General features: G+C 31.6%; 4 protein-coding genes across 6 annotated transcripts; 2 read left to right on the top strand and 2 right to left on the bottom strand.

Moving 5' to 3' along the window:
- Positions 1 to 3,722: 3,722 nt before the first annotated feature.
- On the bottom strand, positions 3,723 to 6,128 carry LOC17887162 (thioredoxin domain-containing protein 9 homolog). Of its 2 annotated transcripts, XM_023782431.1 has the most exons (5): positions 6,013 to 6,128; positions 5,640 to 5,915; positions 4,241 to 4,399; positions 4,051 to 4,141; positions 3,723 to 3,924 (listed from the first exon to the last, which is right to left on the bottom strand). In XM_023782431.1, exons 1-5 carry the CDS (start codon positions 6,031 to 6,033, stop codon positions 3,908 to 3,910), a joined length of 564 nt encoding a protein of 187 aa, XP_023638199.1. In that variant the 5' UTR covers positions 6,034 to 6,128; the 3' UTR covers positions 3,723 to 3,907. The 2 variants fall into 2 exon arrangements, with proteins under 2 accessions (XP_023638199.1, XP_006291848.1); XM_006291786.2 differs by having other exon boundaries at positions 3,723 to 4,141.
- Positions 6,129 to 6,703: 575 nt separating this feature from the next.
- LOC17886752 lies at positions 6,704 to 6,979 on the bottom strand. Its single transcript, XM_006292558.1, has one exon. It carries the CDS (start codon positions 6,977 to 6,979, stop codon positions 6,704 to 6,706), a length of 276 nt encoding a protein of 91 aa, XP_006292620.1.
- Positions 6,980 to 9,342: 2,363 nt separating this feature from the next.
- LOC17885953 (S-adenosylmethionine decarboxylase proenzyme 3) lies at positions 9,343 to 11,600 on the top strand. 2 transcript variants are annotated; one of them, XM_023782430.1, is made up of 4 exons: positions 9,343 to 9,404; positions 9,500 to 9,578; positions 9,852 to 10,012; positions 10,129 to 11,600. In XM_023782430.1, exon 4 carries the CDS (start codon positions 10,300 to 10,302, stop codon positions 11,386 to 11,388), a length of 1,089 nt encoding a protein of 362 aa, XP_023638198.1. In that variant the 5' UTR covers positions 9,343 to 9,404; positions 9,500 to 9,578; positions 9,852 to 10,012; positions 10,129 to 10,299; the 3' UTR covers positions 11,389 to 11,600. The 2 variants fall into 2 exon arrangements, with proteins under 2 accessions (XP_023638198.1, XP_006291363.1); XM_006291301.2 differs by lacking the exon at positions 9,343 to 9,404 and having other exon boundaries at positions 9,458 to 9,578.
- A 4,282-nt stretch (positions 11,601 to 15,882) lies between these two features.
- LOC17886030 (protein NSP-INTERACTING KINASE 2) lies at positions 15,883 to 19,205 on the top strand. The gene is made up of 11 exons (XM_006290653.2): positions 15,883 to 16,247; positions 16,322 to 16,454; positions 16,543 to 16,614; positions 16,692 to 16,835; positions 16,933 to 17,004; positions 17,135 to 17,194; positions 17,353 to 17,450; positions 17,551 to 17,703; positions 17,793 to 18,134; positions 18,201 to 18,580; positions 18,660 to 19,205. Exons 1-11 carry the CDS (start codon positions 16,076 to 16,078, stop codon positions 18,987 to 18,989), a joined length of 1,956 nt encoding a protein of 651 aa, XP_006290715.1. The 5' UTR covers positions 15,883 to 16,075; the 3' UTR covers positions 18,990 to 19,205.
- The last annotated feature ends 685 nt before the right edge of the window (positions 19,206 to 19,890 follow it).

The raw sequence follows: 19,890 nt of genomic DNA, 5'->3' as shown, positions 1-19,890 counted from the left end.
TAAAACATCTTTATGCTAAAAACTAATGTTGAAGTTGCTAAGAAGATATGATGAATATTATTTTGTTATATTTAAAGCCAACATTGAAGTGGTTACGAAGAAATCATATTTGATATTTTTGTAAAAAAGAAAATTATTGGAATCGGACCTAAAAGTAAAACAAACATCGAACGATTATTGGACAAAATCACGCTATCAATTTTAAAAAAGCATCTTGACAGTAAACATGCGGTGAAATATGTCTAAAGTTGGTTGTGCATTTTTCCATATGTAATGACCAAGAAGATGAAGAAATCTTATATGTTTGATTCTACCGTGCTTTATTTTATAAAAAGTTATTTAAAACAATTGACAAAGAAAAAAAAATATATTGGTAGTTTATGTTACATCAATTTTGTGGATATTTGAAAGATTCATATATGTTACATCAATTTTGTGGATATTTGAAAGATTCATATATATTTGAATACACAATTAAAAACTAGTCAATATCATGAAAAATGAAAATTTTAAATATTTATGGTTGTTTTCAATACATAATTAGAAACTATTCAACGGCAAAACAATTTTGAGTTTGAAATAGTTAGCCAGTAAATCGTGATATTGTTAATACGTGAATTTAGAATAGTTTTCAAGTAGATCATAATATTGCTAATATTGTGTATGAGGTGCACATATTTCACAAATAGTAGAGGTTAAGCTTATTATTATGATTGAAAAGCTATATATATATATAGTATTTTCAGGAAAACCAACAATAGTTTAAGCTTTTCATACTAGTGGTATGTCTCCATTATCTATGTCTTCAATGGACAATGCAGACTTGCCTAACCAAAAATCTTCATGATCAACTTCCCAAATTGTTAAATTACATTCATATGTAATTTTTGTAATCTAGCCTTGTATATAATAGTTGAATTTTTCATCTGGACGTCGATAAATGTGCATGAGTTCAAGACGTGAAAATTTAAATGTTAATGGTTTGTTTTGAATACATAATTAGAAATTATTCAACCGCAAAAACAATTTTGAGTTTGAAATACTTTGCAAATATCACGACATGATATTGCTAATTCTTGAGTTTGAAATAGTTTTCAAATATATCTTACTATTGCTAATATAGTATATACAGTGCACATAATTTACAAATAGTAGAGACTAAGACTAACCTCATTAGTAGGATTTAAAGGGTATCTTAAGGTAAGATTTCCTTAAGTAAATATCTTGTAACAAAATGGAAATCTTACCTTAAGATACCCTTTAAATCCTACTAATGAGGATGCCCTAAGCTTATTAGTATAATTGGAGAATTAATCAGTGATTTATTTATTTACTATTTGTATTTTATCGTTATTTCAAAGTTAAAGTGGTATGTCCTCTTGGTTAGAAACTTTTGGTTATATTTTTATGATTGAATTAGTCAAATATTTTGAAATACTCTCTATATAGAGATATACTATTTAGAGTAACTTATTTGATATATTGGTCTCTATTACCGAACACGTGTCCTATGCGATGGAGACTGAGAGAAACCACATAACAAGAAAGCGTGCAAAAACTAAATAAAATACATACCATAACAACTTTGATTATCATAATCTATATATATAAAGTTAGCTTTTTCTCTCTTCTCCTTAAGCCACCTCATCATCCTAATTATCATCCATTTAATTTTAAAAATTAATAATACCACTTTATCATATAATTTTAAGATTTAAACATATGCAAATAACTTTTCTAAAAAAGGATATGAAAGGTCTTTTCTTATATTTTATATTTAAAACTAAAAAAGATAATTGATTAAAAAATATAAATCTTACTAATTATTGATTATACTAACTAATATATAAATAATAGATTATAGTTTTTAAGTGAATGTCTTATAATAAATATATATATATATATATATCGATTAAAAATAATATGACACAAGATTTGATTATATTTACACAATATAAAAACCTAAATTATAATGGGATTTAACGGGAATAGAACAAAAGTAAGAAATTTTGAGAATAAAAATCTATCTAATTTATGTCTTACAAAATATAAAGTAAATTTTAAAATTGCTCCATATGAAAATACGAAAATATATAAAACAGAAAATCAGAAACAAATATATAATAGTATAAAAATGATCATTATGAGATATCAATTACATCAAATCGAAAAAAGAAAAACGTAAAATAAAAAATTAAATTATGACAATATATAAAGAGATAATGTAACCAATAAAAAATACAACAATCCGCCCGAAACCCACAAATCATTTTCGACGTTCGGACAACATATTAAAAGGGCCCACAATATTAACATTTAAATCTATATTTTGGTGGGAATCTTAATAACACATGTTTCTCTATGATTTTCCACCGCACATCCGTTTACACCTATACATCGACATATACTATACACATTTAATTTCTCAACTAATAATAAAGCTAAAACTCAACAAGTTTTCTATACAAACGCAATCTAAAATTAAAAAATAAAGTATGCTATAGTGAAAAAACGTAGGAAATACGAACTAATTACTCATAAACAAGATAATAAAATTCCCGCGCGTAGCGCGGACAACCGACTAGTATAAATAAAAATTAATATTGCCTATTCAATCTTTTTAAAATTACAATTAGAAAAAGAGACAGGTTGTTCTATAGTTTTTTTTTTCTTTCTACATTTGAAAAGTTCAAAGAATCATATTCTTTCTTCTATTAATTTTTTTTTTGTTTTGGCATCACCCTTTTTCCCCATTTAAAGGAATATGGCATCTACATTTTATATTTGTAGATAAAATCAAAGTTGATATCTTATATGATGTCCACAAATTATTACTTTTTCAAGTATTATATAACACGATCATGACCCATCCATGACTTGTATTTTTAAAGATCTTATAAAAAAGTTTAATAATAGTTTTTGCGACATTATTGTAGTTTGATCGAAATCGGGATATTTGTTTTTGTACATATTTTTTTTAAAACAAAGATATCGATGAAACCAAGAAGTTTCGCCATCATCAATTTGGATTCTTGTCTAAAAATACTAATAGATATGTATGTTGGAGTCTTTACTTTAATGTTATAAGTGTAAGCAAGTTGAGCAAGATGATCTCACGTGTCCTATATTATTGTTCTCCCAAGTTTAAGAGAATCTAATGCAAGTATGCAACCATCATTCAATGAGCTTAGTGAACATTAATAATAAACTAACCTTAGCGTGATCTTCTATAGTTTCATTTGTTGACTTCTCTTAGGTTCATGAAACATTCTCTCGGAAGGTTTCATACTTATAGAGAAATGAAGAAGAAGACACCAGATGAGGAAGAGGGTATTCAAAGGTTAATAACAAGCTCCTAAGGTTTCTACTTAGTGTTAAAACACATTTTATAAACTCAGTTTGTAGCCTTGAGTGAAGAATGGGACGACAACGTGAAGTGTTTCTAGAGATAGAGATGACATTCGAACTTATAAAACTCGGTGTCACTCTCTTACTATCTACTATGTATCTCTTACTCAATTACTCTGTTTCTCATTCTGCTTCACTATAAAACCGATACAATAGGAACAAAACCATCTCGCAATCTCACTGAAACACAACTGTAAATTCATGAGAGAGTAAAGAAGTTATACGGTTGATATGGAATGGAAAAGACTGATGCTCGATGATGCATCGTAGATTTCTTGTCCCCTTTTGTTTCGCGAGTTTTTGGGTGTTTATGGTTTACATATTATCAAAATTTAGACCCCTTTTCTCTTCATTCCAACACTCACTAGGAACAACATCTAGTTCACTAGATCCACGTAAAACATCAAATTTAGTAATGTAATTTAGATATTGCGTGCTCCCTCAATCTAACGAACAACATCCACTTTAGATCATCAAAACGATGGATAACTACTTAGTATTACCAATGACCACATGCTACAAAACGAACAAACCTTTGTTAAAAAAAACTTGTGATTTATTCGGAGTCAGAGTCTGAACGAGCACTTTGCCTCACGTTCCTTCTGACTTGTGTTGTAGACTTTGGTTTATGAGATGACTCACCCTCGTAATGGATCACTTGCGCTCTAGCTATTCGCTCTTCCAAATCCTCTGTACTGAAATCATCTTTCCCTCCCAGCTCATTGAACCCAACCTATCATCAACAACAACAACATTGTATGTATCATCCATACAACCACATTCTACGAGATTAATAAGATGTCCTTGTTTTAAGCATTAGTATTATTATTACCACATAATCATCCACTTTTGTGTTCTTAATGAGGGCAAGAGTGGGAAGAACAACAATCTTGAGTCTCTCGGCTAAGAATGGACTTTTCTCAGCTTGGATCTTCACAAAGCGTGTCTCAATGTGCTGCTTTGCCAATATACTCATGTGTTTATCCATCACCTGCACAAATATTTTCCGTTAATAGATCAATCATCCCAAAAAAAAACAATACAGTGAATCATCTTCACAGACACAAGTAAGTACACAAGTGCATTGTTAGTTATTAATACATCATTGCCAAGCTCTGAAAAAACTCAGAGATCACAGGAAAGATCAGGTCGTGCAAACTAATTCACAAGGTATGCAGAAAGATTTCCGCTAAGCTTAAGCTACAACAGGTCAAGTGGCTATAGAAAAGAAGCACCATGTCTGTCCTAACATCTCTTATCAAGGCCAGAAACAACAACAAAAAAACAACTAATTACTTTTTGAAGAAAGGCTAAGACCAGCAGCAAAAAAGTCTTGAAACTCGACAGCAATAATATTCATAGAAACAAATACAAAAGAGCAATATTCCTATATCACTTCCAAAGCTCTAAGAAACTCAGAAATCACCAGGAAGAATCAGATAATGCAGAAAAAACCCAAAAAGTATAAACTTCAACATTATGCTAAATAAGGTCTAGTGGCTACGCACAGGTAGCATCATTTTTGGTTCTCTGCCTAACATCTCTTATCAAAACCATAAGGATTGTCATTAGTACATCATTTATCAAGAGCATTCTTAGTTATTATTACACCACATCCAAGCTCTAAAGAAACTCAAGAGATCACAGGGAAGAACCAGGCAATGCAGAGGAACCCACAAGGCATATATAAACTTAAATCTTATGCTAAAACAGGTATAGTAGCTATGGGGAAAAAGCACCATAAACGCTATTTTCGAAAACCAAAAACAATCAAACCAACAAGTGACAGACTTACAAATCCAAGAAGCAACAATCTCCAGCATCATTGTTTATTAATCACTACCAAGCTCTAAAGATTCTCAGAGATCACAGGGAATGATCAGGTAATGGAGACAATTCCAAAAGGCATATATAAACCTGATACTAAAACAGATATAGTGGCTATGAACAAAAATCTCAAGCATAAACCAGATACAATCAAACAAACAAATGTCAAACTTTTCGAAACCCAGCAACAAAAAACAGCAACATTGTTACTCACTAATCCCTCGCAAGCTCTAAAGAAACTTATAGATCACAGGGAAGAAGAATCAAGCAAGCAATGCACACAAATCCAAAAACTTAAATCTAATACTAAATCAGGTCTAGAAACAAACATATACCCAAAAACCATAAACAATCAAATCAAACAAATTTGAGAAAATGTTGAAAGCAAGAATGTGAATTTTTACTTTACAAGGCCAATTCTCACGGTAGAAGTGACAAACGACGCGTTCACTAGCTTTAACGACGGTGAAGAAGTCTTTCTCAGAATGAATCTCAGAGTATTCACCATGCCCAAGACTCATCCAACGCTTCTTCTTCTCCGCCATTTTCTTCATCTGCTTCAACCTTCTCTCTCTCAAAACTTCCAGATCGTCTTCGTCTAGCTTTTCTAAAGACGCGATCTCGTCGTCTAGCTTATCTTCCATAGCTTTCGCTACCGTCATAACTTGTTTCTCCAGTATCTTCATTCATCCATCACAGAAACAAACAAAAAAAAAAACACCCAAAAATTACAGGAAAAAAAAATGATAAAATCCAAAATAGGGAACGATTCATTACCTCTTGAATTGGATTCTCCATTGTTACAAAAGCTTCTTCTCGCGAGTTGCAGATTTGAGATTCGAATTGATAGCGAAGACGATGAAGCAATACTATAGATCTCTATTTTCGATCTTTTAGGTTATTTTTTCCTTATAATTTTAAAAATAGATAATTCACAACGAAGTCTCCAGCTGGAAGAGAGTCTTCAAAAGAAGCGTCAGAGTCCGGTTTAATCTACAACCGGTTTAATTTAGAAACGGTTTACATCCCGGTTCCAGAACAAGGTGTGATCATAGCATAGCATCTCTTGTTCTTCTTCTTCCAACATGTTCTTGTAGTAATCATTCCAAGATCTCGTTAAAGTTGTTTTCCGGTTCTGTTCTTGGTTATAAAACATCCGTAAATTGATGTATATAAACCAGTAAAACCCTTCCTGAAACCCTAAAACATCCATTAACATTCGTATAATCGCATAACTCTCAAAATTCTCAAATAGAATCGTCGAGATACTTTTTGTTGAGTAGTCTCTAACACTTTTTGTTGATTTGTCTCATTGTTTAGAATCAAAAACAAAGAAAAAAACTTCTTAAAAAAACGAGTTATTAATAAAAGTTAAGAAACTAAACATCATTAGCACCCGATGTTAAGAAAAAGAAAAACACAAACTGATCAAAACTATAAAAAAAAATTAAACACCAAAATTAAGGATCTATTGAACAGCGTTCTCCTTCAAGGTCGTCGTCTCCGACTTCTCCTTAGATTCAGTGTTCGACTGTTCATTCTTCTCCACCTTAACGTCCACGTTCTCCTTCAACGCCGTCGTTACCTCCTTAGGGTTGTTCTCCGTCTTCTTCTTCGTTGCTAACTCCATGAGATAGTCACGCTTCGCAACCGCAAGTGCGATGGCTGCTGTACCAAGAGCGCCAGCTCTGCTCACTGGAGTGTTCAAGAACTCGGTGGCCTTGGACAAGTACTGTTTCATCATGATGATTGAGATTGAGATTGAGAGAGAGAGAGATCCGATATAAGAATTTGATGAATAGAAACTTCAAACTTGCTCGTAAGTTTTGAAACAATATGAACGAAGCTATGCTTTTTATACAAAGTCTTATAACTTGGAGGTTACTCAAACAAAAAAACCCTAACTAAAACTTGGAGATCACACATTCTCGAATGGTAATTATACTTTTTGGTCTAATTTTTAACATATTAAAACGTGATAACTTTCATGTTACGTGCTTTACAATTATATTATGAACTAATTAACATTGGAAAAACACAACTTTAATTTATTTTGGATTGATTTTACTGGATTTTCCCTTTTTTTTTCCTTGCAGTTTTTTTCGATCGGTGTTAAATCCCTTCTACTTATGACATAGGCTTTTGCTTTATTATTTCCGTACAAAAAACAAAAAATAAGAAGCTCTTTAATTTCTCTATGTGGAATACTGGAATCTTTTCACCTGTTTAATTGCAATGATATTATCTGAAAAAAAGTCTTCAATATGTATTTTCTTATAGTTGTTTTCATTTTTTTCTTTCTAACTGGAATGCTGGAATCTTTTCAGTATATATATATATTTAGTACTATAATATAAAATATTTTTGAGATTTCTTATATTGTATATGCAAAAATTCATATATATATATATATATATATGTGTAGTTTTATCATAAATATAGATTTTATATTTTTCCCCAAATTTTTGTTGATGTTATTTATTATTTTACTAATTTTTTTTGTTAATTTTAAATATTAACCAATATATAGTTAAATGATGTGAAACTATATATTAGTTAGCTTAACAAAATAGAATCCTTTTTTCTTTAAAGAAAGTTCATAATTATTGTTTTATATTCGAGAGACTGCAATTGTTTGCAAAGCTAACACCCGCTTGGCTAATTGGGTTGACGTTTTTGGGGTACAAGGTTGTCTACCTAGACGAGATAAGAAAATCAAAGAAGTGACGGTAGATGAGCGAAGTAAAAAAGAAAGTTTTCAACTTTTTTTTGGTATAATTGTTTGAATAATTTATTGTGAATAAGTTTGGATTATCTGGATATTCTGAGCTTAAATATTCAATTTTTTTTTTGTTTAGGTCTTGATTCATGTCTAGGTATAATAGATTTAGAGTTTTTTTTTTTAAGTTTGAATTATTTTTTGTCTCTTGATGGTTTGTAATGCTGAAATGTGTTGCTTTTGCATAAAGGTAGCATTTTTAAGGGTTTGTAGTTAGTATAAGCATTGATCATTTTGGTATAAGCATTGAGTTAATCTCCATTATTATATTTTGATATAAGTTGTAATTTTGATCATTTTGATACTTTACAAACTAATTACATAGAATGAGTAACACATTATTGTATTTTGATTCATTCCTAAGAGAGAGAAAAAAAAACTAATTACACAAAAAACACACAGTTTTTAAATTATTTAAAAGACATTATTGTATTCCAATTTCTTATTACATAAAGTTTGATTTTGGTATATATTTGGGGTTGTTATATTTTTAGGAGAATGAAAAAATTTAGATGTAGACATAAACATGTAATTTTTATCTGTAGATATTCTATTTTTTCTTAATTAGTTTTTTTACTAAGTTAAAAAAAAACTAACTTTAAGACACATGTCAACATCTAATTAATATATTTGACATGTATATATATATCATTATTCTGTTAATACATAGCTAATTTTGAAACCAAGTTTTTTATAACAAAATTAATATTAACTCTTAAAAATGTAAAAAATGAAAACTTAGCATTTTTAGCCAAAACTAAATTCGTGAGATACGCACTTCCTCACAAACTATTTATGAGTCATGGGCTTTCTGTAAATTTGAGGATATAGATTAAGTTAACGAAATAAATAAATAGTAAATCAAATAACCCATGATAAATCTTGTTTGGTACATACATATCCTTGGTTCGTGAAATTATTAGCCAATAGACTCATAAAATTGATATATATATCCTTGGATTATATATATCATCGATGGAGCCAATAAACTCATAAAATTGATTTTAATAAGCTGCACAAACATAAATGTACACGATGCATCACCATTACATTTTATATCATATAATAAAAAAAAAATCCATAATTATTGAAAATAATAATTTGACATTAGATATATCATATAGTATTTGGTTTCCATTTAAGAAAAATAATTAAATATAAAAATCCATATTTATTGCGTAAATGAATTTTCTCTTACTTTGGCAATGTAACGTTTATACGGAAGATTTACGTTACATTAAATTTAAATCGTCGCCATCCTTCAGGGGTAAATATATAATTTCATACCAAAAGCCTTTGACTATAAATTCAAAACCCCTTTGTTCCGTACTCACAAAATCTCTTACTTCGAAAAAGACAAATTTTTGCTTCTTGTTTCGATCTAATTTGGGTAAATCTCTGTTTATTGTTTCTTTTGATTTCTAATTCTCTCGAGTTCGATGGTTACTTATGCTGTTGTCTGTGTGTTTGTATCGTCGTTTACAGGTTTCAAGGATTTATTGGCTCTTAAGGGTTTGATCAGATTGGTTGGTTTGTTAACTTAAAACAAATCTTTTCTTGAATTGTAAGTATCTTTCTTCTATGAATCGCCTTTTTTGAGTTTAGGGTTTGTTCAAATGATTCTAAAGGTTCCACCTTTATGCTTCGATTCAGATTTTTATTAGGGTTTTTGTTAGAATTTGATTACTTATGAAAGCAAGTCTGATCCTTTCGATATGATTTAGTCTCGTTTTAGAGTTTTGAGGCCTTTGAAATTGTTTCGATCTGAGTTTGGCCTTACTCTGAAACAAAGTTCTGGTTTTTAATTTGCTCTCTTCTTTACATGATTCATTGACAGGTGAATGAGATATGGAGACTGAAGGTGGTACAGAGAACTCTAGTAGTAGTAGTAGTAGTAGTAGTAGCAATCTTTTCTACGAAGCTCCTCTTGGATACATCATTGAAGACGTTCGACCAAACGGTGGTATTAAGAAATTCAGATCTGCTGCTTACTCAAACGTGAGTTTACTTCTCTGTTTTCAATGTCTGGACTTGAAGAAGAAGATGTTGTATTGATTCTTATACAAGTTTAACTCATATGTATTTGCTTGTTTGTTTGGTTTTTTCTTATGCAGATCACTCGCAAACCATCCTGAAATTGCTCAATTCGTTTTCCTCCTAACCACTTCATAACTGTGGTTGATCATCGTTCTTCTAGCTTGTGCGATCTTTCCTATTTCTTGTTATCTTTCAAATCTCATTCTTCGACAGTATATTCTTCCTCTTTACATTCGTGTTCTTGAAAAATGGCAATCTCTGCTATCGGTTTCGAAGGATTTGAGAAAAGGCTCGAAATTTCATTCTTTGAGCCTAGTGTCTTTCTTGATCCTGAGGGAAAGGGTCTTCGTGCTCTTACTAAATCTCAGTTAGATGAGATCTTGACTCCAGCTGAGTGCACGATTGTTTCATCGCTTTCAAACTCTTTAGTCGACTCTTACGTTCTCTCTGAGTCTAGTCTCTTTGTCTATCCTTACAAGATCATCATCAAAACATGTGGGACTACAAAGCTTCTCTTTTCTATCCCGCACATCCTTAGGCTGGCTGAGTCTCTTTCTATTACAGTCAAATCTGTTCGCTACACTCGTGGTAGTTTTATCTTCCCGGGAGCACAATCTTACCCTCACCGTAGCTTCTCTGAGGAAGTTGCTTTACTTGATGGCTATTTTGGTAAGCTCAACGCAGGAAGCAAAGCTTTTGTGATGGGAGGGTCAGATAACAATAACACTCATGGATGGCATGTCTACTCTGCTTCCGCTGCTTATGAATCTGCTTTGGTTTGTGACAAACCTGTGTACACATTGGAGATGTGCATGACTGGTCTAGACAAGAAGAAAGCTTTGGTGTTCTTAAAAAAAAATTCAGTTTCAGCTTCTGAGATGACTGTTACCTCAGGGATTAGAAACATCCTTACTGACTCTGAAATCTGTGATTTTGACTTTGAACCGTGCGGTTATTCGATGAATTCAATTGAAGAAGATGCGGTTTCCACCATCCACGTGACCCCGGGAGATGGTTTTAGCTATGCAAGCTTTGAAACAGTTGGGTATGATCTAAAAGCTTTGAACTTTAAGGAGTTGGTGGATAGGGTTCTGGTTTGTTTTGGACCAAAAGAATTCTCATTAGCGGTGCATGCTAATCTTGGAACCGAGCTAGTGGCGAGTGATTGTGTAGTTGATACGAAGGGATACTTGAGACAAGAGAGAGGACTAGAGGAGCTTGGACTTGGAGGTTCTGTTCTTTACCAGAAATTTGTCAAGACTATTGAACCTGGCTCACCAAAATCTACTCTTGGGTTCTGTTGGAAAGAGGAAGAAGTTGTTAAAGAAGAAGAGTGATCTATGATCATCTATCTCTGGCTTTGCAGCTTATCTTTCTAAGGATCTTTTGTATTATTTTTTTTGAAATAAGATAGAACATGTTATGCGTTCTGATGAAAGCAGTTCTTGTCTATGTTTGTGTGTTTTAAAGTTTGTAATTGTTATGTTCTCTGGTTGCTGCACCAGGAAGTTAATAAGTTAAATGCTTTGTTGTGTTTGAGCTTTGAATATATCTTTTAGTCTTGTGGGCTTTTAGTTTTTAATATTTAAGAAAGATGCCATCTATTGCTCAATATATCAATTATGAAGTTTAGTGACAAGATGGTAGTTGATGTATACACAAAGTAAAAGAAAATGACATTTCTTGATTTTGAGTAATACAATCATACTAAAGTTTATATGTCGAATTGGTTTTGGGCAGACACAACTTTTATCAATGATATGACACTGAAATATATTTGATGCATGCATCAGTTTCATTTTCTATTAACCTGAAGGATCTTTAGGGGGGCCATTTTAAATGTCGATAATATGAAATAGTCTTTTGGTTTGTTCTGTGGTTTTTTCTTTCTCTCAATATATATATTTTTTAAAAATTGTAATCGGATGTGAATTAAACTTTGGTCTTTTTTTTTGTTTTGTTTCTACATCTTTTTAAAATAAATCACAATGTTTTCAATTTTCATTGAAATTTAAAGTTCGAATACCCTTTCTACTTGGTCCAATAGTGTTTTACAAATCTTGATCATTTTTCTTGAACGTAAAATTATTTATTTTGGGCCTAATTTTTTTTTTTCTAGTTTAAGAGTCATTACGTTAATTGAACGAATAGTTTTGTTGACTACTAATTATAGTCTAATCCAAACCCACCAAGTACAAATTACCGTTGTACTAAACAGTATGTTTAAACCAAGTTGAATCTTTAGTCTATTAACATATTAAACAAGTACTAATCATAGTCTAAAATATGTAACCATCAAATATAAGCACTATATAAAACAAAATCAAGAAAAATAAATTTGAGGTTGTATTGAGTTGTCCTAATTGCTTTCGTGCATCCAACTTTTAGAGACGAACTTATTCTACCTTTTCTTGATTTTTTCTTTCTTCCTCTTGTGTTGGTTACAATTGAGGCAATCTGAAACCAAAACTAGCTTATGGCTCTTGGTCGACATAACTTATTGCTTAGTCATATATACCAAAACACTAACAAGTCCAGCTACAATGCGTATGAATGGTACTCACTCAACTGTCTACGCTAGGATTAACATCAAAAAGCACTTGGTTTGGTCTCTCAATGGTTTATGCTAATAAGATATCTAAGAGTGGTCAAGAGATATCTATTCACCGGATGTTTTCCCAACAGCTACATGCAAGATCAGGTTCATTGATTATATATCATAAGCAAATAAAGGTAGGGTAACAAAAAAGGTGAGTGTAATGAAATGAACAACAAGTGAAGAACATTATATGATTGAAGAGACACAAGTGGGGTTTTACTTTTTTACATCTCTCTCAATAAAACGTACAAATAATTCAATCGTTTATAGATAATTTGTAAGGTTATTTGAGTTTTATTTTACTTACAATGCTATATATAATTAAAAACCAGACATATCCAAGAACTAGATTACAATTGCAACAACACCTCAACGTCCTTTACAATGTCACGAATCAATTCTTAAGATATATATTACGAATATATATCTTTCTTTTTCAAATAAAAGAAATAAGAATACAAATATTATAAGAAATTATTAGTGTTCTCATACGCAATTCTTTTTTTGTTTTTTTCCTTTTGCTTATGCTATAGATGAAACCATAAATTATTTCATGTTTCATCTCATTTGGTAGAAAAATTAGGACACAATGAGGGATGACATGACATAAACAAGAACATACTTTATATAGTACTAACCATTTTCACGTAAGAAAAAAACTTTATAATGATACTATTTTTCATCATTAGATTTCAAACCCTAGACCACATAACTACAACAATATAATCAACCAATCATAACTAATACCAATCAGTCACTAGTGTGTGTGTTTTTTAACTGTCAGAGATTCAAACTTATATCCATAAACAAAAATTCAAACACAAAATGTTACAATGCGGTTGCAAGTTTATGTGATGTATAGTCAAAGAAACTGATGATGAAGAAGAAGAAAATGAACATTTTGGTAATGCTAAAACAGAAGAGAATAGTGTATATCACACGTGTATATATGTATCCATGCACACGACATACAAATCATGACATATTACATGTTCGTCTTTTCAGTTTTTTTTTTTTCTTTTTTTCTTTGCAAAACATTATCGCAACAAAATAATAATTGTAAGTGAAATCAGTGAAATGCACTGAGAAATTAGTGTAATGATGAAAGATAAGAGAGGAGAACAGCTTTTGCTTTATAAAGCAGACTTTGCTTTTGTGCTTTCAAAAGTGGCATTTGTCTGTTGACTATTACTGTGTGTTTAGATCCAAAGATTTGATTTTTAGTGTTTTTAATTAATTTAAAGTTTATACTTTCTCTCTTTTATCTAATTAATTAAATCATTGTTGAGCTTGGAATATTGGATTAGTTGCTCCCTTCAATAATTTACTTATCAATCATTTTTTTTTTTGGCTCAACTTCAACTTTTCATTGTGTAGTAGTAAGTAGTAACTAGTGAGTTTAAGCTAGACTCATGTAAAATAATCAAAATACACACACCGATATAAGTGTTATATTATCTTAAAGAAACCATAGTAAATGATATTTTCTAAAGTAAAACTATTAACTATTATGTCATTAAGTAAGTTATTTTCATATATTTTATTTTTTTTCTTCTAATATTTCTCTTTAATGTTGGACCAAATTTTAAGCTGTCAATCATTGGTTCTTCTTTTGGCATTTCGAGTTTTGGACTTTTCTCATTTTATCTTCATTTCGATCATATGTGTTATTCATCTCATTATTTTCTTAATAATTCTTAACCCTGCTAATCTTTTTTTTTGGTTAAAGTGTCTCATAATATTCCATCACTTAAAATATTCATTTGACATAACCAAAAAAAAAAAAAAACCCATCCATTTGGCAATAGAACATGATACGCTTTATAGTTTTTTTTTATACGGTTTATATATTTTTAAATCAAACTGTTTATAAAATATGGTTGACAAAAAAAATACTTTAGAACGAATTCAGTGAATACTTTAGAATTTATATAGGAATAAATGAAGAACAAAATTGTAATAAAATTAATGAATAGTGATGAAGATATTAATAAATAGTAAAGAGTGATTAGTGGGAATAAAAAGCAGAATTAAAGCGATTCATTAAAAAACGAAAAAATGAAAAAGAAAAAATAATTCCATCGTCACAGACTCACAGTGTCTCTCATCGTCACAAACGAGTGTCCCACTTACTTATATCATTCATTCACATTTTATTTCACTTTTGCGTTACATCAAAATAATTTCACACCTTTTTTGGTTTTTGAAATAGATTTTTTAATTTATTTATATACAAAAAAAATATGAGTAAATGAGCCTTTCACACTGTATTTGTTCGAGGCCACTTACTTACTTAAGTAGTTTTGTTTATAGGTTAATGGTGCTGTGCTTACCACATGAATTCACTTTTTCACCTGCTCCTCCAATATGAATATTTTACGATCATATAATAATGTTTGTTTCTATCCCAAAACAAAATCTTATTGTTTTATCGTTTGTTGCCGTCCTAGCTAAGATAGATCCGAGAACGTTGAGTCTATAAAAATCCTCTAGATATAGATAGAAGAACCAGATTAATGGAGATAACCATGTTAATTACAAAAAACAAGACTAAAGGGTAAGTATTAAGGGTATTGAGTAACATTTAAATTGATTTTTGTTGAACATATTCGATTTGGTAAGCATCATCCTTTTTGTAAACAATCGAGGTTGGTAAGTCAACTAGTCCACACCATTTGTCCATTTACCAATAAAAGATTATGAAGCATTCAACATTTTACAAAATGTAACTATTCATTTTCATGTTAATCCTTTAATTGAATTATTAATATCCTAAAATAGTTAGTTTTAGATTGATGTAAATTGTTCTTTCTAAAATAGTTAGTTTACATCGATGTAATTTTTTCTCTTAAAAACCGAAATCAGTTAAATTATAATATATATATATATATATATGTAATATTATTTTACATCGTTACAAATTATACGTCTTTTACAAATTTATAATATATTTGTTTTCTTATTTACTTACGTTGTAATATTTCATCATTATTTTCATGCATTACAATATCAATTTTTTTGCCAAAAAAAAAAGAAAATATAGAATTTATATATATAGATTTTTTTTTTCATAGAAAACTTGATAAGTATATTGGCAAATACATAAAACCTTATCTGACTATGTTTTTTTTTCACATGGTTGGAAACAAATACAAAGGCAACATTACCAAAAATTTCTCTATGGCCTTTTCGAGTTGACAGTCACTAAAGGACCATAAGATAATAATTGGCAGACAAATCTTTCCCTTTCTCTACTTCTCTATCTCTCTCTTTCACTCTCAGTCACATACACTTCCAAACTCTGTTTCATCTTTTTCCCTATTAACCTCCAGACAAGGAATTGGAAACAGAATATATCCATATACTAAAAGAGAAAGAAACCTCAAAACTCTGCACCTTGGAGAGATTAAGAATCTCAAGTCTTGATGCAAGAAGAACAAACTTTGATTAAGACAAAGATGATGCAGAGAAGAAGAGAAGTCATAAAGAGTTATGCTTTGTTCTCTTCTACCTACTTCTTCTTCTTCTTCTTCTTTATCTGTTTCCTCTCTTCTTCTACTTCTGCTGAGCTCACAGACAAAGGTGTAAATTATGAGGGTAAGTAAATTTCATCAAAACATAATCTTCTCCCTTTCTCTGTCTTTTTCTAAAACATGTTTCCTTTTTTGTAGTTCTTGCCTTAATAGGAATCAAAAACTCACTGATTGATCCTCATGGAGTTCTAATGAATTGGGATGATACAGCAGTTGATCCATGTAGCTGGAACATGATCACTTGCTCTTCTGATGGTTTTGTCATAATCCTGTAAGCACTCTCACACACACACACACACACACAAAATCACACATATATGTATGCTTACTAGGTTTTTTTTACTTATCTGTATATGTAGAGGAGCTCCAAGTCAGGACTTATCAGGAACTCTTTCATCAAGTATTAGCAACTTAACATATCTTCAGACTGTGTAAGTGTTTTCTTACAACAATTCAAAAACATTGTTTCATCATCTCTTATTTACTATAATATCTTTTGGACACACAGGCTATTGCAGAACAATTACATAACAGGACATATCCCTCATGAGATTGGGAAACTGATGAAACTCAAAACACTTGATCTCTCTACCAATAACTTCACTGGTCAAATCCCAATCACTCTTTCTCATTCCACAAATCTTCAGTACTTGTAAGATTTTATCAATTTATTCATATATATATGTATATATATTTAAAAATATATATTTATGGAAATAATTGTTTTTGTATTGAAAATTGTGGAGCAGGAGGGTTAATAATAACAGCCTGACAGGAACAATTCCTAGCTCATTGGCAAACATGACCCAACTCACTTTTTTGTACATTCTCTATTCTTTTTTATTTTATATCATTTTGTGTTTTGATTTTTTTTTTTTTTTTTTACTTTGTATTATTTTCTTCTATGTATGATAATAATGTTAATATATAATTCGTAATTATTTATTTCAGGGATTTTTCGTACAATAACTTGAGTGGACCAGTTCCAAGATCACTTGCCAAAACATTCAAGTAAGTCTATTTCTGTGAAAGAATATTTGTCTGCTCTGTTTTTACTCTGTTTTATGAAAGAAACAGAGTAATTGTAGATTTATCCACTTTTGTACGTTACTCTAAGTTATATACTATATAGTTTTTTATGTAACAGTTTTTTTTTACTTGTAATGCAGTGTTATGGGCAACCCTCAGATTTGTCCAACTGGAACTGAGAAAGACTGTAATGGGACTCAACCTAAGCCAATGTCAATCACCTTGAACAGTTCTCAAAGTAAGTAAAATCTGAAATATTTTTCAGTCTTAAAAAAAATTGAATTCTATAGAATCTAAAGCTAAAATGGTTTTTTTTGTTGTTGTTGTTGTTTGGTTAGATAAATCATCTGATGGAGGAACAAAAAACCGTAAAATCGCGGTAGCTTTCGGTTTAAGCCTTACTTGTGTTTTCTTGTTGATCATTGGCTTTGGTTTTCTTCTTTGGTGGAGAAGAAGACATAACAAACAAGTTTTGTTCTTTGACATTAATGGTAAGTTTCTTTAATTTTATCTTTGAACTGTATACTATTGAATGCGAAATCAGACCAACGTGTGTATGTGAATTTTGGACTTACTTCAGAGCAAAACAAGGAAGAAGTATGCTTAGGGAACCTAAGGAGGTTTAGTTTCAAAGAACTTCAATCCGCAACGAGTAACTTCAGCAGCAAGAATCTAGTAGGTAAAGGAGGGTTTGGGAATGTGTATAAAGGTCGTCTTCACGATGGAACCATCATCGCGGTGAAGAGACTGAAGGATGTAAATAATGGCGGTGGAGAGATTCAGTTTCAGACTGAGGTTGAAATGATAAGCCTAGCGGTACACCGGAACCTCCTCCGCCTCTACGGCTTATGTACTACTTCCTCTGAACGGCTTCTAGTTTATCCTTACATGTCTAATGGCAGTGTTGCTTCTCGTCTCAAAGGTAAACTATAAACACCTCTAATACCATTTTCTTTACATGTATTGACACAGTTTATGATTCGTGCAGCTAAACCAGTATTGGATTGGGGCACAAGAAAGCGAATAGCATTAGGAGCAGGAAGAGGGTTACTGTATTTGCACGAGCAATGTGATCCGAAGATCATTCACCGTGATGTCAAAGCTGCAAACATACTTCTTGATGATTACTGTGAAGGTGTTGTCGGAGATTTCGGGCTAGCTAAGCTTTTGGATCATGAGGAGTCTCACGTGACAACTGCTGTGAGAGGAACAGTAGGTCACATTGCACCTGAGTATCTCTCAACAGGACAATCTTCAGAGAAGACAGATGTGTTCGGTTTCGGGATTCTTCTTCTCGAATTGATTACTGGATTGAGAGCTCTTGAGTTTGGAAAAGCAGCAAATCAAAGAGGAGCTATTCTTGATTGGGTAAGAAGCAAAATAGTAGATATTTATCTTCTTGTTACACAATTAGGTCAAAATCACTCACTTCTAGGGTTACTTGTAGGTAAAGAAACTACAACAAGAGAAGAAGCTAGAACAGATAGTGGACAAGGATTTGAAGAGCAACTATGATAGAATCGAAGTTGAAGAGATGGTTCAAGTGGCTTTGCTTTGTACACAGTATCTTCCGGTTCACCGTCCCAAGATGTCTGAAGTTGTGAGAATGCTTGAAGGCGATGGTCTTGTTGAGAAATGGGAAGCTTCTTCTCAGAGAGCAGAGACCAATAGAAGTTATAGTAAACCTAACGAGTTTTCTTCCTCTGAACGTTATTCAGATCTTACAGACGATTCCTCTGTGCTGGTTCAAGCCATGGAGTTATCAGGTCCAAGATGACAAGAGAATATATATATGGGTTTGTCAAAAACATATATAAACTTGTGTATTTTGTTGTATGCTACGATCTTGTACAGGTTTTGATGTCAGAAAGACATATATATTCTAAATGCCGGACAAAATTATCCGATTACATTTACTGATTCTTCAAGAAAGATGAGACTTGAGAGCTTCTTGTTGAGAGCATTACACCAAAAATGAGAGTTGTTTAACAAAGTACCTAAATTACATTATGTGATGCCAAAACACAAAGTGGCTTTAAGAGCACATAAATGTGCATTTTCATCTCATATAGTTTTCTTTTCTCTCCACTAAGACAACTTGAATTTAATTCAAAAGGGAGAGATAAAACTTGGGAAATAAGGAAGAAGACCACTGTCAATGCGAGGAGGAGGAGACTTAGGAATGATGCAGTTGTGAATGAAAGTACTAAAGTTTAGGGGTTCAGATAGAGGGAAACTTCGGGAATGGGGTCTTGAGAGCATCGTGTCACCTGTCTTTTTGGAGAGTGCCATAAGTTTGAGGATGGAAGAGTAATGAGAACCAAACCAAGTGGAAGTAATTTTGTTCAAGTCAAAGGAGAACATCTTGTCCATTATCGATAATGTCCCTCCAGTGTTGTGGTTAGTGAGCCTCCAAACGTGTTGCATACCATCTCCATCTGTCTCTGACATCAACACAAGACGACTGTCATCATCTACACTTTCCATAAACATATCAACAGATGAGGATGATACCTCAATAATAGGATTTGGTACTATTTCAAACACCTCCTTGTGAAGATCAAAAGCAACCAAATTAGTCTTTTCTTTGCTGAACCAATAAAGCCATCCGTTTGCAAAAGCTGGTGCATGCTCGTACTGTATCTCGTCTAACACATCGTTGTTGGGTATCTCATTCA

The sequence above is a fragment of the Capsella rubella genome, unplaced genomic scaffold, assembly GCF_000375325.1.
Source record: "Capsella rubella cultivar Monte Gargano unplaced genomic scaffold, Caprub1_0 scaffold_5, whole genome shotgun sequence".
In the NCBI taxonomy this organism is placed as follows: domain Eukaryota; kingdom Viridiplantae; phylum Streptophyta; class Magnoliopsida; order Brassicales; family Brassicaceae; genus Capsella; species Capsella rubella.
The sequence above is the reverse complement of the archived record's forward strand: the minus strand, read 5'-3'. Positions and strand labels throughout refer to the sequence as shown.

Bases quoted from the DNA above. Each gene is read 5' to 3' on its own strand.
- LOC17886030 (XM_006290653.2), top strand. From the start codon at position 16,076: ATGCAAGAAGAACAAACTTTGATTAAGACAAAGATGATGCAGAGAAGA. The intron at 16,836-16,932 runs GTAAGATTTTAT...ATTGTGGAGCAG, and splicing joins TCCACAAATCTTCAGTACTT to GAGGGTTAATAATAACAGCC. The intron at 18,581-18,659 runs GTAAGAAGCAAA...GGTTACTTGTAG, and splicing joins GAGGAGCTATTCTTGATTGG to GTAAAGAAACTACAACAAGA.
- LOC17887162 (XM_006291786.2), bottom strand. From the start codon at position 6,033: ATGGAGAATCCAATTCAAGAG. The intron at 5,916-6,012 runs GTAATGAATCGT...GGATGAATGAAG, and splicing joins TGGAGAATCCAATTCAAGAG to ATACTGGAGAAACAAGTTAT. The intron at 4,142-4,240 runs GTAATAATAATA...TGTTGATGATAG, and splicing joins CAAAAGTGGATGATTATGTG to GTTGGGTTCAATGAGCTGGG.
- LOC17886752 (XM_006292558.1), bottom strand. From the start codon at position 6,979: ATGATGAAACAGTACTTGTCCAAGGCCACCGAGTTCTTGAACACTCCA.
- LOC17885953 (XM_023782430.1), top strand. From the start codon at position 10,300: ATGGCAATCTCTGCTATCGGTTTCGAAGGATTTGAGAAAAGGCTCGAA.